Source organism: Equus caballus, chromosome 1, assembly GCF_041296265.1.
Source record: "Equus caballus isolate H_3958 breed thoroughbred chromosome 1, TB-T2T, whole genome shotgun sequence".
In the NCBI taxonomy this organism is placed as follows: Eukaryota; Metazoa; Chordata; class Mammalia; order Perissodactyla; family Equidae; genus Equus; species Equus caballus.
In genome coordinates this window covers 78,560,225-78,574,903 of record NC_091684.1, presented here as the reverse complement: position 1 = coordinate 78,574,903, position 14,679 = coordinate 78,560,225, and the positions used below count along the sequence as shown (strand labels likewise).

General features: G+C 47.0%; 1 protein-coding gene and 1 long non-coding RNA gene across 5 annotated transcripts in view; one reads left to right on the top strand and one right to left on the bottom strand.

The window, feature by feature from the left end:
• The window catches only part of PGBD5 (piggyBac transposable element derived 5), a 144,796-nt gene extending 134,585 nt beyond the window's left edge, over positions 1 to 10,211 (bottom strand). For 2 of the 3 annotated variants that reach the window (XR_011423501.1, XR_002809418.2), the window contains exon 1: positions 9,780 to 10,211. Coding sequence is in view for 1 of the 3 variants with exons in the window: in XM_023646259.2 (XP_023502027.1) it covers positions 9,780 to 10,116 (337 nt within the window). In the remaining 2 variants the exon portion in view is untranslated. The remainder of the gene's footprint in view (positions 1 to 9,779) is intronic. The other variant, XM_023646259.2, reaches the window with a different exon arrangement.
• A 347-nt stretch (positions 10,212 to 10,558) lies between these two features.
• The window catches only part of LOC138916323 (uncharacterized), a 45,881-nt gene continuing 41,760 nt past the window's right edge, over positions 10,559 to 14,679 (top strand). For both annotated transcript variants that reach the window (XR_011423507.1, XR_011423508.1), the window contains exons 1-2: positions 10,559 to 10,842; positions 13,556 to 14,007. This is a non-coding gene — a long non-coding RNA (uncharacterized lncRNA). The remainder of the gene's footprint in view (positions 10,843 to 13,555; positions 14,008 to 14,679) is intronic.

Below are 14,679 nucleotides of genomic sequence, written 5' to 3'. Positions count from 1 at the left end.
AGCTACCTGTAATGAAGCACCAGTTCTGTGCTTCCCCATGTCTTTACTGATTCTCACAGCTCTGTGAAGGGGCTCACTGCACAGATGAAAGGCTCCACCTGGCCATCTGCCTAAGATCACATGGCAATCCTGTGGCAAACACTGGGCAGAGACAGCCCTTTCCCCTGGGCCTGGTCACTCGCCAACCACAAACTGACCACTAAGCCCCTTTAAAACCACCTACAGGGCCAGCCCCGTGGCTGAGAGGTTAAGTTAGCGTGCTCCACTGCAGCAGCCCAGGGTTTCGCCGGTTCAGATCCTGGGCTCGGACACGGCACCGCTCATCAAGCCACGTTGAGGGGGTGTCCCACATGCCACAACTAAGATATACAAGTATGTACTGGGGAGATTTGGGGAGGAAAAGCAGAAAGATTAGCCCTGAGCTAACTACTGCCAGTCCTCCTCTTTTTGCTGAGGAAGCCTGGCCCTGAGCTAACATCCGTGCCCATCTTCCTCCACTTTATATGTGGGACACCTACCACAACATGGCATGCCAAGCGGTGCCATGTCTGCACCCTGGATCCGAACTGGCGAACCCTAGGCCACCGAGAAGCGGAATGTGCGAACTTAACCGCTGTGCCACCGGGCTGGCCCCTCAGGTGCCAATCTTTAAAAAAAAAACAAAAACAAAACACCTACAGCTTCAGAACATTGATGTGCAATTAAACAACCTTGTCTCGAACATCCTGTGCACAGTGCCTACATGCATTATCTCATCTGTCCACTTCCAAACTTACAGGGGGAATTTCAAATAATTCATTTCTATTCTTTAGGCTTCTTTTTTCATGGTTTTCCCCCATGAATCTTTGCACAGTGATTCAGCAAGTGGCTCTACCAATTTAAATTCATTTTGCCCCACTGATCCTTTTTCCTTCAATATCTACACCAGTTAAGATTATGCTGGCTGCTCTAGCCACCTCCATGAGATGTATGGTGGATCAAACAGAAGAGAAGTTCACTTCTTACCCACATAAATTTAGTCCATGACAAACACGCCTGATCCATGATTGGCTTTTTTCCAAATGGTCATTCAGACACAAGGTCCTTTCCTCTGGTGGCCCCAGCATCTCCGCCATTTGGCTCAGAGGAGCCTCCCACATGGCAGGCCACAGTAGGGTCCACGTAGCTCATTTGCTACTGTCCAGAACCAAGGAGGCAGCCTCATCTCACTGCAACAAGGGCTGGGCAACGAGCCGCAGCCACTGCCTGGGATGAGAGGCAACGGGTGAAATGGATTTGGAGAATGAGAGTGGTCTTTTATCTCAGAGCCCCTTGCATGGGACTTATTATTAATTACCTGATTTGACCAGCATACACCACCCACATTCAAAGCATGATCCCTCGTTGTGCCCTAATCAAAGGGACCAGTCTACACTATGTCACTTAACTTCTCTGTGACTCAGTTTCCTTATATTAAAAATCAGGACAGGGCCATCCCGGTGGCACAGCGGTTAAGTGCGCACATTCCGCTTTGGCAGGCGGGGGTTCGCCGGTTCGGATCCTGGGTACAGACATGGAACCATTTGTCAAGCCATGCTGCAGCAGGCGTCCCACATATAAAGTAGAGGAAGATGGGCACAGATGTTAGCTCAGGGCCAGTCTTCCTCAGCAAAAAGAGGAGGATTGGCAGCAAATGTTAGCTTAGGGCTAATCTTCCTCAAAAAAAAAAAAATCAGGATAATAATAGTACTGACCTCACAGGATTGTCATGGAGGATTATGTAGGTTAGACAGCGCTTAGAACACTACTTGGCACATAGTACGTGATATACAAGCACTTGTTAAACAAATAAAAGGGTACAAGGAGCTGGCCCCCTGCAAATTCCTAACAGATTCCTGTCTTCAAGGTGTCTATTAGGAAGTGGATGGTTGTAGAAGCCCTAGGATTGGAGAGTTCCTCAGAGGCCAACAAGTGCAGTCTTCCATCCAGGATAGAAATCCCTGTAAAACACACCCCAGACTTGCTGCAGGGCCTTCCTGGTAAGGACTTCATTCCCATGAGCTTCCACTATTTTTGGATGTTAAAAATGCTCAGCTCCCCGGAAACATTTCCTCATTGTTGCTGATTCCTATCCCCATTTAAAAACTCTACTTCTGCGTCCATCTATTCTTTCGTTCACTCACTGATTCAACAAAGATGAGGACCCACCATGTTCTAACTGTGACCAAGACATTCAAGGTCCAAGCCCACATGGGAAATGAATTAGCTTATATGGGTGGTGATTTTAGATGCTTGGAAACAGTGACATTTGAGCCAACACCAGATGAACAACAAGCAAGGGCTGCCATTTGAGTCTGGAGAGGAAGAACATTCCAGGTGAGGGCCTGGCAGAGATAAAGGCTCTGAGATGGACAGATCACGTAACCAGAGAGTGTTGATGGCAGGACAGGTGACCAAAGCGACAATGGAGAGGAAGAGGAGGGAGGACCTGCGGCCTGGAGGTCTTCGAAGCACTCTGGAACTCCCTTTGGCTTCAACTGGAAGCCACGTTAAGGTATTAAGTAGAGAAGCAAGTGAGCTTCTGTTTGTAAAAGGTCACTCTTTTTCCACAGCCAATGGACAGAGAAATGGGGGCGGAGGGGAGTGATCAACAAGACTGGAAGCTAGGACTCCAAGCAGACAAAGGTTCCAATATCCAGGCCAAGGAGCGATGCTGTCTTGGTTAAAGTTGGTAGCAACTGCAATGATATTAGAAGTGGAAGGATTCGTGATTCTAAAGATTTTAGTAAAGTGATTTATTAAATATACACCTAAATATGGCCAGATATTCATACTTTTGTAATAATTCTTCCTGGAATTCACAAGGGGGAAAATGAGCTCTGTATAGCATGTGTCAATCTAGGCAGAGCATCATCTATTACATTATAGGATATTTTAAGTATTCGACTGTTCTTTGAGCATGACATTCCCCACCTCTGCCACCAAAGATGATACTGTACTTCCTCTAGCCAATAAAGATTTTACCATATTACCTTTTACTGTCATTTTCTCTTTTCCTTCCTTAAAGACCCCAGTGCGTCTCCACAAATTCCACCCTCTTTAAGCACTTATTTCTCACCAAATCTGCCAAATTCCCCTCCTCGTGGGATCCAGCATTTGCTAGGTGAATCTATATTCATGCCTGAACTTGGAGTTCAGATCCCAACTACAGTTACTTGCAATGGCAACAATTACAAATGTCAAATTTCAAGACACTTTCATTAAGAAGGCCTCAAGGAAGAGTGCTCAGTTTAGGGGAGTGGGGCTGCCCTTGGGCAAATACGGCACACACGTTTTCTCCTCTGGGTCTTTGCCCCAGTTGCTCCCTTGTTTGAGATGCCCTTTCCCTTCCTCACCGCATGACTAATTTTTATTTGTTCTTCAAGTGCAGCCTACATCTCTGCCAGAGGCACGTCCTCTTCCCCAACTCAGCTAGACTGAGTGACGCACCTCTGGAATCCCTATACAGATCCATGCTTCCCTTGACAACAGCACTCACTGGAGACTCTTACCTCTTTTTCTTCACTGTTTCTCCTACTGGACCCCAGGACACATGTCTAATTTATCATTTTATCCAAGCAGGGTTGAATATGTTTGCTGAATTAATACATGGCACATCTCTCATGCTGCTGATGGTTACATAAACTGAAAAACTGATGGGTATATAAACTGAAAATCTGTTTGGCAGTATCTACTGAAGCAGTGGTTTTCAACTGCAGGTGATTTAGCTCCACAGGGGACACGTGGCAGTGACTGGAAAGATGTTTGGTTGCTACAACCAGAGGAAGGGGTGCTGCTGGCATTCAATGGAGAGTGGCCAGGAACACTACTAAACATCCTACAATGCACAAGACAGGATTCCTCAACAAAGAATTATCCAGCCCATAATGTCAACAGTGCCAAGGCTGAAACACACATTTATGACCCAGTATCCTACTCCCAAGTATATATGCCCAAGGGAAATGATGTATATGTACATCAAAAACACATACAAGAAAGTCTGTAGCAGCTTTATTCATAAAAGCCCCAAACTAGAAACAATCCAAAGTCCACTGATAGGAGAGTAGATAACAAACTGTAGTACCTACGCAATGGAATACTACACAGCAGTATAAAAACAAAGGCTGCTATGTGTAATAATATGAATGAATCTCACAGATATAACAATAAACTAAAGAATCAGACCAAAGTAACAGGCAAAATTAATTGATGGTGATGGCAACCAGAATCATGGTTACCCCTAGGGGCAGGCAGGTGCTAAGTGGGAAGGGGCAGGAGGGAATCTGAGGAGCTGGGCCTGTTCTTTATCTTGATCTGGGTGATAGTCACGTACACTGTGCTGTGCACTATGACTCATGCACTGGATGTGTGTTAGACCAAAATAAGCTTTACCAAGTGGAACACTCCTCTAAGAGCCACCCTACCAGCAGGAATCATGCATTGGTTTGCTGCTTCATAAGCAAGATTTTTCTAATGGACTTTTTGGTATACTGCTGGCAGGAGTGTAAGCAGGTGCATTTCTGGAAGGCTATTTTACAACAGATTTCAAAAACCTTAAAAGGTGCACAATCCTTAATTCAATTCTGTTTTGATTATTTTATGCAAAGGGATATTTAAGGATGCGCACACAACTTAAGCTTCAAGAATATTTATTATAACATAATAATATAAATAAGTATATGTAAATACAAGGGAGAGAGGGCAATAAACTCAGTGCCCATCCAAGGGAATAGTATAATATTATGGAGTCATTAAAATGATATTTTAAAATCTAAATGCAAAATATTTACAACATATTAATTAGAATTAAAAAGCAGGTCATTCAACAATATGTAATCTGAGAGATGGGAAGGAGACACTCGATATGTTAACTGTGATTATCTCTGGGTAATGGGAGATTATGGATTGGAATTTCTTAAAATTTTCATCATTTTTCTTTTTGGTTTTTTACTAAAATGAACATATATCCCTTGTTAGTAAGAAAGTAACATACAATCACTGTTCTTAAAAAGAAAGGTGAAGGGCAGGCCCAGTGGCATAGTGGTTAAGTTTGTGTGCTCCACTTTGGCAGCCCAGGGTTGGCAGGTTTGGGCCCCAGGGATGGACCTACACACTGCTCATCAAGCCATGCTGTGGCAGCATCCCACATACAAAATAGAGGAAGACTGGCACAGATGTGAGCTCAGGGCCAAACTTCCTCAAGCAAAAAGAGGAAGACTGGCAACAGATGTTAGCTCAGGGCCAATCTTCCTCACCAAAAAAAAAAGAGAGAGAGAGAGAGAGACAGAGAAAAGAAAAGAAAAGAAAGGTGAGTTTTAGACTCTAAAATTGAGTACTAGACCTCACACAAACTCCCAGGTTGCCACTGTATTCAAAGCCCTGTGTAAATCTCCAAACTCCCATGACAATGGCTCAAGGGAGCAGGGATTCAGTAACGAGCTAGAGAAAATCCTAGGTCCTCTGTGCCATGGCCTGATGGTGGGGTTGGTTACACAAACTTATACATGACTTAAATCTCATAGAACTGCACATACTCTGGAAAAAGTTGAAAGCAATTCCATATATAAATATGAAAATAAATATTTTTGACTGAAAAAAGTTCTAGGTGCTATAAAAAAAAAAAGAAAAAGGCACTACCTTTCCTGAATTATTGAGTCTGACTAGTTAGATGGTGATCACTTAACTAGGTAATCTCATCACCCCCAGACTCACTGAAAAGACACATCTGTCCTTCTCTGTAAGGTGGAGATAAAGTCCCTTTCAGAGAGTGCTTGCAAAGATTCAGTGTGATAATGCATGAAAAACATGTTACAAATGGGAACTGTGGGTTATCACCAACGTGAGCTAGTCTCACCTACCACATGAAGAGACTCCTTGGAAAAGAGCAAAACATCTCTCCAAGGAAGCTGCCTTCTCTGAATTCTGTGTGGCTGTGGCACATGCTTGATTACTACGTAGCATTGCATAAGATTTCTCCTGTAACTCACCAAGATTCAGAGTTCCTCCTGAAGCCACAGAACATGGTACAGAGCTAAAGGTAGGAGCAGCTGCTTATACTGACAGGACAGAGAGGGGTATAGGTCCCTTAGCTCACAAATCCCATTATAGTAGAGGGTTTTGGTTAATTCTGGTTTTAAGAGAAAGATTTTTCTCTTCTTACTCATTAGTCAAAAATACTTCAACAAACAAACAACAAACTCTAAAGATAAAGCATTTAACAATGTTAATTTTGAACACCATATGTTCCTCTCCAGCTTCTCAAGGTCATACCTCCACAATCAATGATTACAGAGGGTTGATGATATGGTACACAGAAAAAAAAAACCTATGAAGTTTAACCTCTAACAGAAAGAGCCAACAGCTCAGATCCCAGCCAGCCATGACAAAGGACCGACAAAGCCAAACAGACGGGAGCCCTCTGAGCATCTGTGAATCTGCCTGTTCCTTTGCCATCTCAGAGAGAGCAAATCATAAGACCGCTCAGAATAAGAAACCAAAAGGGCAGAAGCCCACAAAGCAGACGGGTCTGAATTTCGTGCTGTTTCCAAAGAGTGAGCTTGCATGCTGTGTTAGTTATTTACACAGGGGGCAGATGAGGCCGACCGCTTAAGGGGCTATTTTAGGGGAATACACTGCAAGTCTGGTTAGGAGAAGGTTCTGGGCCCTGCACTCCCAGCAAGCATTTTCAGCTCCCAGGCTGACCCCCCATCCACACAGGGGTTAACAGCCTGTCAGCTGGCCCTGCAAGCACAATCTTCGTATTTAAATAATCCCAAGAGGACCCACACCTCAAGAAACAGCCAGCCAGAACCTGGGGGAGGACAGAGGAAAGAGAGGGAGGGGGGTGATGCAGGACTCTCTCCACCTGTAATTGAGGGCTGCACTTCAGGAAAGCCTGATCCAGGAAGCTAAATGCACTGGGGGAAAAAAAAAAACAGAAGGAAAAAGCTGGGAAGGCTAGAACAGCCTGAAGAGCAGTTAGGAGTCTCCACCTAACTACTGAAATGCTTCTTGTCCTGTCCCCTCCTCCTCTCAGCTGGGCACCAAGTGTCTCCCTACTGTAAGCAGTCCCACTACAGGGCCAAGGGTGGCTGTAACGCAGACCAAAGGCGCAATTGCGTCCAGTGTCTACACTTCCCTCATGCACGGGGACTCTCTGAAAAGGGTTCTAGGTCATCAGAGGGCTCCCAGACAAGTTGTAATCTCTTTCTAATAAAAGAAACCCTACTTAGTCCAAACCAGCACAAGTAATCACATTTACATATAAGACACAATTATACACAAACACACACACATACATGCCTATCTACGTACATACATGGACACGTTTTTATAGTGGAAGGCAGCCAGGAAGCCTGCTCCATAAGTCTAAAATCCTTTTCTTTCTTCATCTGATTCTAGCAGCAACAGCAATTTCTATTACAAATTTTCTATTATGAAGGTTGATTGTAGATCAAAATGCTACCCTTTTGCTTGTCTCTCCATCCCATCCTGCCCACCCAGTGAGATTTGTTAATAACCTGGGGAACAAAGATGGAAGAGAGGTCCAGGTTGCATTCCTTGTAATTGGGGAGCACATTCTTGTTGGAGTGTCTTAGACAGTGTACTTTGATAAACCTAGCAGGTTGAACCTCTCATATCCATCTCTCTCCACACCACTAGGCACAAAGATTTTCTCTGACCAACAATGTATTTCTGCATCTATTTTCAGCCCCCTTAAATTATATTTCACTATTTCAGGGAATCTGAATTCATGCTTAATAAGCCATCAACCTCATCCCTCCACATCCACCCCAAATTTCCCTCATGGAGTGTTGCAAGGAGGAAAGGAAATTCTTAATTGGAGCCAGATTTTTAAAAGCAAGCTCCCACACAAAACGGGAAAACAAAATTACATAGCAATATCATCAAATAACCACTAGTGTCTTTGGTTAAAGTGCTGGACTGTGATTCTCAGGTCCAGGTGTGAACTCGGTGGACATCTGAAGGAAGGAGAATTTGAACCTACCGTCAAATGACACAGGATATTGCTCTGAAGAGCCCGTTTAAGTACTGCAGTGGCAAGATTAAATTGCTATGCCGGAGAATTTCTCTCATTTCTAGGGTCACTAAGAAACAACATTGGGTTAAGATTTATTTCAGTGTGTTCATCCTTCTCACATCAGCATGCTCATGAACCTTGTTCATATCCAGGCTTAACCAAACCCAATTCCCCTTTTTCCCCTGAGATACAGGGAAACTCGCTCTGTTCTTCCAGGCAGACACGTATCTCATGTGTTCGAAGATCAAAAACTGGATCACAGACACCCACAGCATAAACCTGCCAAACCAGGACTCTGCGTAGGTATAATTCTTGAAGAGCCAATATGGACAAGAGCTGTCCAGGGCTGAAGACCTTATGATATTCTGGAAAATGGAGGCCATGTAAAAAGACTATACAGAGTGACGTGACTGAAAATTCTCAAACTCCTAACTGAAGGCCAAATGAGAACATGCTTTTAAATTTACCCACCCCAAAACACTGCACAGCTAACTTGGACTTTGTAAGCCCAGCTGTAGCTCAGTGCGTCCACAGTGCAGCCTGCCTGGCGGAAGTTTGCAGACCACTCCCTGCTGATAGAGTCCAGCCAACCCTACAGGTCTACCAGGAGACTGCAGCATGATGTCCAGACCCAAGTCCAGGCACTAGCCAGGGGTCCCCTGGGCCTGTCCTCCTATTTGCCGTATTCCTGTCTGGTTGAACAATAACCAGGGAGAGCCACAAGAAAAGCTGCATCATGCCAGTGCAGCCACTCCCTGGTTCTCAACAACATTGGTTGCTCCCACTTCCACCCATGAAAATGGTGTTCAGAGGCCTGCCACAGAAGGCCACGGAGCAAGGAACAAAAGCAGTGGAGAACTGCTGGAATCAGGTGGTCTCCATCACTCAAAGAGAGCTGGGGCTGCTGGGCTTCTGCAGGGTAAGTAGAGATATTTTTAAATGAACTCTCGAAAAAGGAGGCAGTAAAAGATGACCTCAAGCAGCCACCACTGCCAGCACTCCTGCGACCTTCTCCAAATATCAGGGGCATGTCTATGACCACAGCACTAAGCAGAACACTCATGCAAATGCCTTCTGGTACAAGAATATACACCTTAACGCTGCTAAACTGGTCCTTTCACTTTTCCCTGTTCTTAACAAGAGATCCTGAACGGCAAAGGCAAGGAAAGTTTCTCAGATAAACTGTAGAAAACTAAAGGCCGGTGAGTGGACGCCAGTTCTCCCTGGGCCTGTCTCCTGCTGCTACTTGCCCCACCCCAGCACCTGGGTGAGGCCTGCTCCCGAGCCATCATTAGAAAATGACTTTCCAACCCAAGCCCCGTCAGGCTTTCAAAATCCCCCCAACTAGGAAGGCCTAACTCTGACCCACCCCTAAGGGGCGACCCCACAGGTGTGACTGGCTTGGGGTGCAGGACCTGGGACACTCCCAGCACGTGACGGAAGGCTCCCTCCACGTCCGTCCGTGCCAGTGGCAAAGTGCTGGCCCCGGCCTCTGCCACATCCTCTCCACCCACGAGGAAGCCGCGGCCCCCACACGCAGTCAGATTGATTCTCGCACTTTTAAGTCCCCGCTCCCATAGCCTCATTTGTTTCCTGAAACGCACAGTGGCTATCGGTAGCCGGCCCACGGAGTCTCTGGAATCCTCCCGCCCCAGCACTCGTGTCCCCCACCCCGGGTCGGGGTACCAGGCCACCCGCCGCCCTGCGAGCGGCTCCTTACCGCCAGTGTCCTCGAAGCGCGGGGGCGGCCGGTCCCGCAGCGTGGCGCTCCAGCCCGCGCCGGCCTCGTCCTCCTCCAGCTTCTGCGCGTCGGCGGTGCGGGGCGGCGGCGGGGCGGCGGGAGCCCGCGGGGGGCCGGGGCGCTCGGGTTCGTCGTCCGAGGAGGCGGCCGAGGAGGAGCGCGAGGCGGCCGAGGTGCTGTAGAATGGGTTCCCGCCGCTGTCCGGGCCCGACTCGCCGAACACGTCGTCCGAGATGTGCAGGCTCTCGTAGCGCGCGCGGGCCGCCTCCAGCAGCGCCGGCGCCCTCCTCCGCGCGCCCCCGCCGCCCTCGGCCATGGCCCCGGCCGCCGCCCGCGCGCCCGCCCCCCACAACGCCTCCCAGCCGCACGCGCCGGGCCCTGGGCCCGCGCCGCCGCCCGCCGCCCCCCACCAGCGCAGCCCGCAGCACAGCGCCCGCCGCCCCGCGCCCGGCCGGCCCGCCGTTTTGGCCGCCTCGGGCCCAGCGCCCGGGGAAGCGTCCTCGGAGCTCGGGCGCCGCACGCTGCGGGCCGCGGCGGGAGGCAGGCGGGGGTTGCGGCCGGGACCCGGCGCCGCGCTCCTGCCGCCTGGCGTCTCCTCGGCGCCCACCGCGTCTCCGCTCGCCAGCCCCGCGCGCCCCGCGCTCCCCGGCCGACCTTCCAGGGCGCGAGCCGCCGAGGCGGGCCCCGCCTCCTCGCTCCTCCAGCCCGCCGGCCAATGGGGCGCTGGGTCCGGGCGTGCGTGCGGGGCGGGGTGGGGCGGGGCGAGCGGCCGCCGGCGGAAGCGGGAGGGTCACCGCAGCTCGGGCCAGTCCTTTCGCCCGCAGGAACGTGCCGCCAGAACGGCCCTCGCAGGTCCCGCGCTGCCCCGCAGGGGGAAGAGAGGAACCGGGTGAATGTGGGGGATGCAGCGGGCTCTCTCTGCGCCGGAGCCCGCGGACCGAGCGCGGACTCGCCGCGCCTACCGCCCCTTCCGCAGTCCGTACCAGCGCTGGGGAGCTGTCCGCCCTGTGGTTCTGAACCAGGCGCTGCGGAAACGCTCCAGGTAGGCGGCGGGCCCGAGGGTCTCAGTTCCGGAGGTCACAGCCGCCGCGCCGCATGCTCCTGTAAGCACAAGAGCTGGCTGGTTTCCGGGAATCTTGCTGTAGTTAGGAGCCGGCCTCGCAGGTCCATTTCTGGGGTCAGATGCTAACTCAGTCTCGCTTCAATATCCCTGTAATTTGAAGGTGGCAGCATCTGGAGTTAGGTAGTCATTCCTCACATCTGTTGTACTCAGAATATTTATTACCTCCCAAATATTGATTATTCTAACATCACTATTTGAACATTTCCTTCACTCATACATTTGACACGCTCGTCTATTAAAATATAGCACAATCACCTGGGCTTCAGTGCTGATAAACAATAGAACAGAAAGATTCCATCCACCCCTATTCCTTGGTCTGGGGTGTGTGGCGGTCATCCTACTGATGGCGATACGTGTAATCAATCTGTCTTGTCTTCTTACTCCCCTCTCCCTCCCACAGATAGTGCAGTAAGTCAAATTGATGGTAATTGGGCCATTAAGTCACTTTCACTCTGAGATAAAAATAAATCCACAGAGATGTGAAGGGCTTATCTAAATGGTTACACAAAATGGAAAGGCATGTTGCTATTTCTAAGCGTCCATAAAGGATGAAGATGTTGCGACCATTCTGCCACCAACTGAGGTCAATTCTGTCATCAGGCAGGCAGCTTCTGCTCTTGCCTTTCCCTCCCTAGCCCTTGTGTTTCCTCCTACCAAACCAGGGTCACTGTACAGGCATGAATTCAAGATAATCACTGAAAGACAATATGTAAGGAAGGGATTCACGTAACATTGCTTGCTATATGGATTGGCTGATAAATGAGAAATTGTTTGCAAAGCATTTCAACTCCCTTGGAAGGATTATGCCAGAGAAAAGAACTGGTTTCCAGCATATCGATATACTATGCTAACCAGCCAGAGATTTTGAAGAGGGTACATACAGGTCATCAGACTTACCACAAAGGGTCACAATGAAGCACAGATTGAAGATTCAAGGAGCAAAATAAGATTCCACAGCTGAAGTACAAATTCTGCAATTAAGAATTGTGTTGGACTCCTGTAAGATTTCATGTTATCTATTAAAAATAATTGAATGGGATCCAAAGGAGTAGAATTTATAGGAAATAATTCCTTCTCTTCAAGTAGCTAATGAAAAAGTCAGCAGCTAAGGCAAGCGTGTGTTTTAAAAACAGTGGATTCTTTGCTACCCACAGAAGCACAAAATAGAGCAATAATAGTTACAAGGATGGACACAGTCTTCCTTTGTCCATAATTTGCATTTGTGTGGGGCTAATCCCAAGGAAATGTGGCGCCTTTGTGCTTCCTAGGCTCACAAGTGCTTGTAGCTCACACAAGATTGGACACTGAGAAGAGGATTATGTAGTCACTAAAGAAACAGACTGGGAAATCAAATTATTACCTCAAAGCTTGTCAAATAAAAATTAGATAACTATTTCAGGTTATAATCGAATGTCCAGCATGTTACTTTGTTTAAGCAAGTGTTTCCAACCAAGAAAAAGTAAAGATATTCCAACCTTTAAAGACAGGTCGCTGCTTCTTACTGTGGAGGGAGGAGGGGAAGGGAAGAACACAATTGGAAAACAAAACCCAAAAAACTCCCATCTGCCTGACCACCTCCTAGCTGAGGCTGCCATTGGAGTTCTACATCATCGACTTTTACAAGTAACATTATCTATGAGGATAATTATGGAACCAATATTACACTGAGGTCTTTTAATTTTGAGTCATTTGAAGACATCTTCCAAATAACATACCTTTGTAGTATACTTAAATAATTTTAGATTAACATGGAGCTTTTGGTTTATAGTCGTCCCAAAGAGCTCCAGGTAGTAAAGGCAATCTATTTGCCTAGTAGATTCATTAGGTGTCATTAAAGCGGGTTTGTGCTTTTCTGTAACTGGGACTAATAGCTCTATTTCATTGAGTCTAGGCGTCCTTCCATGGTAGAGTACACCATTGGTTTTTTTTTTTCTATCACTTAGAATGAAAAAATGCTACCATTTAAACCATGTGCAGTGTTTTCTTTTCACTAGGAATTTTAATTTAAACGTTTTGAAAAAGCTCTTTGATAATTATTTAGACAGATTTTTATCATGTGTCACTCTAGTGCATACCTAAAAATTAAAATAGAAGTTAAAATAATTGGTTAACATTTTCCTAAAACTTCACATTCAGAATCTCACTATTGTTATTTACTTTCTAATTGGCAGTTTTCAATGCCCATGTTTTTCCCCGAACATGTTCCTCAGTGGCCAGCCCCATGGCTGAGTGGTTAAGTTTGCGTGCTCTGCTTCTGCAGCCCAGGGGTTGCCAGTTCAGATCCTGGGTGCAGACCCAGCACCACTCATCAAGCCATGCTGAGGTGGCATCCCACATAGCAAAATTAGAAGGACCTAAATCTAGAAGATACAACTGTGTACTGGGGGGCTTTGGGGAGAAGAAGAGAAAAAAAATATTTGCAACAGATGTTAGCTCAGGGCCAATCTTTGAAAAAAAAAAAAAGCATTCCTCAGAGCCTCTGTCACGCCACAGTTCTTATAAAACTGCTCTGAGATCATTCAAGTTGTTGACCCTCCACTCTGCATGGCTTGATGCTGGTGGGTTTTTTTGTGTGTTTATTTTACCTTATCCAGGATTTCATACAATAACCAGGTTTATTTTCTTTCTTCAGATGGTCATCAAAAGGCCTGTGGCCTGAAGTGCATAGATGGCCTGGCATGCCCTCGGAATAGTAACCAAGTTCGCACAGCCTCCAGCTACGGTAACTTGGTAGGGACTCCCACCTGCTCAGCACCAACTCTAAGACAATTCCTGGTGCTGGAGATGTGAAATGTGAAAGGAAAAAAAGCAGATATCCTAGAATCAATAAAGATGGTATATTTCTTCCTGTCGGAACTTTTACAATTTTTGATTTTACAAATTGCCAAGCTGCTGCCAGGAGCAAAAATGAACAAAAATTTTCAAGTGGCAGAGACCGCCCTGGCCAGCCCTTGACTACACAGGCCAAGTCAGGCTCGGGGAGTCTGTGTGTTGCTAGGTCACTATGGATTGAGGAAGCAGAGTCCAGGCAGCTGCTGCTTCTCCCGACATTGCCTTCATCACCCAAAAAGCGTGAGCTGGAGGGTAAGCTCCTGGATCTGAGATGGGGGGTGGGGGCAGGGAGAAGAAAGAGCCACAGCCACTGAACCATGGCCAACATGTGAGGGAGGATGTTGGAGACAAATGTGCATGGCACAATGTGACATTTGGGGTCGTATCTGACGAAGAGACTTAAGGATCCAACTTTGCTCAAAATGATTTTATATGATGAATTTATCTAGGAGCCATCCCATAGAGGCAGAGAGAGAGTGAAATAGGGCAATGATATAGGAAACTTTTAGGGAAAATCTCTCTTTTGGGGATTGAAATACCCTGACATTCCCACTGACTGATTGATTAATTCATTCATTCACTAATTCAACAAATGTATTTAGTTTCTACTATGTCCCAAGCCCTCTTCTAGGCACTGAGAATATATCAGAAAAAAACAAGCACCCTGTTTTTATAGCACTTACATTCAAGCAGAGGGGGAGAAGAGAAAAAATAAACAACTACGTATGTAATATGTCAGTTGTTGATAAGGGGTAAAAAGTAGAGGGACAGAGATTATGGTGGATTGTGATGGTAGTGGTGGTGGTGTGTCTGTGTGTATCTGTGGCTGAAGGAAGTTACTCAGATAAGATGACATTTGGGCAGATCCTTGAATAGATTAAGGAAGCAAGCCAAGGGCATTGAGGAAGAGGAAACAAGTGAAAG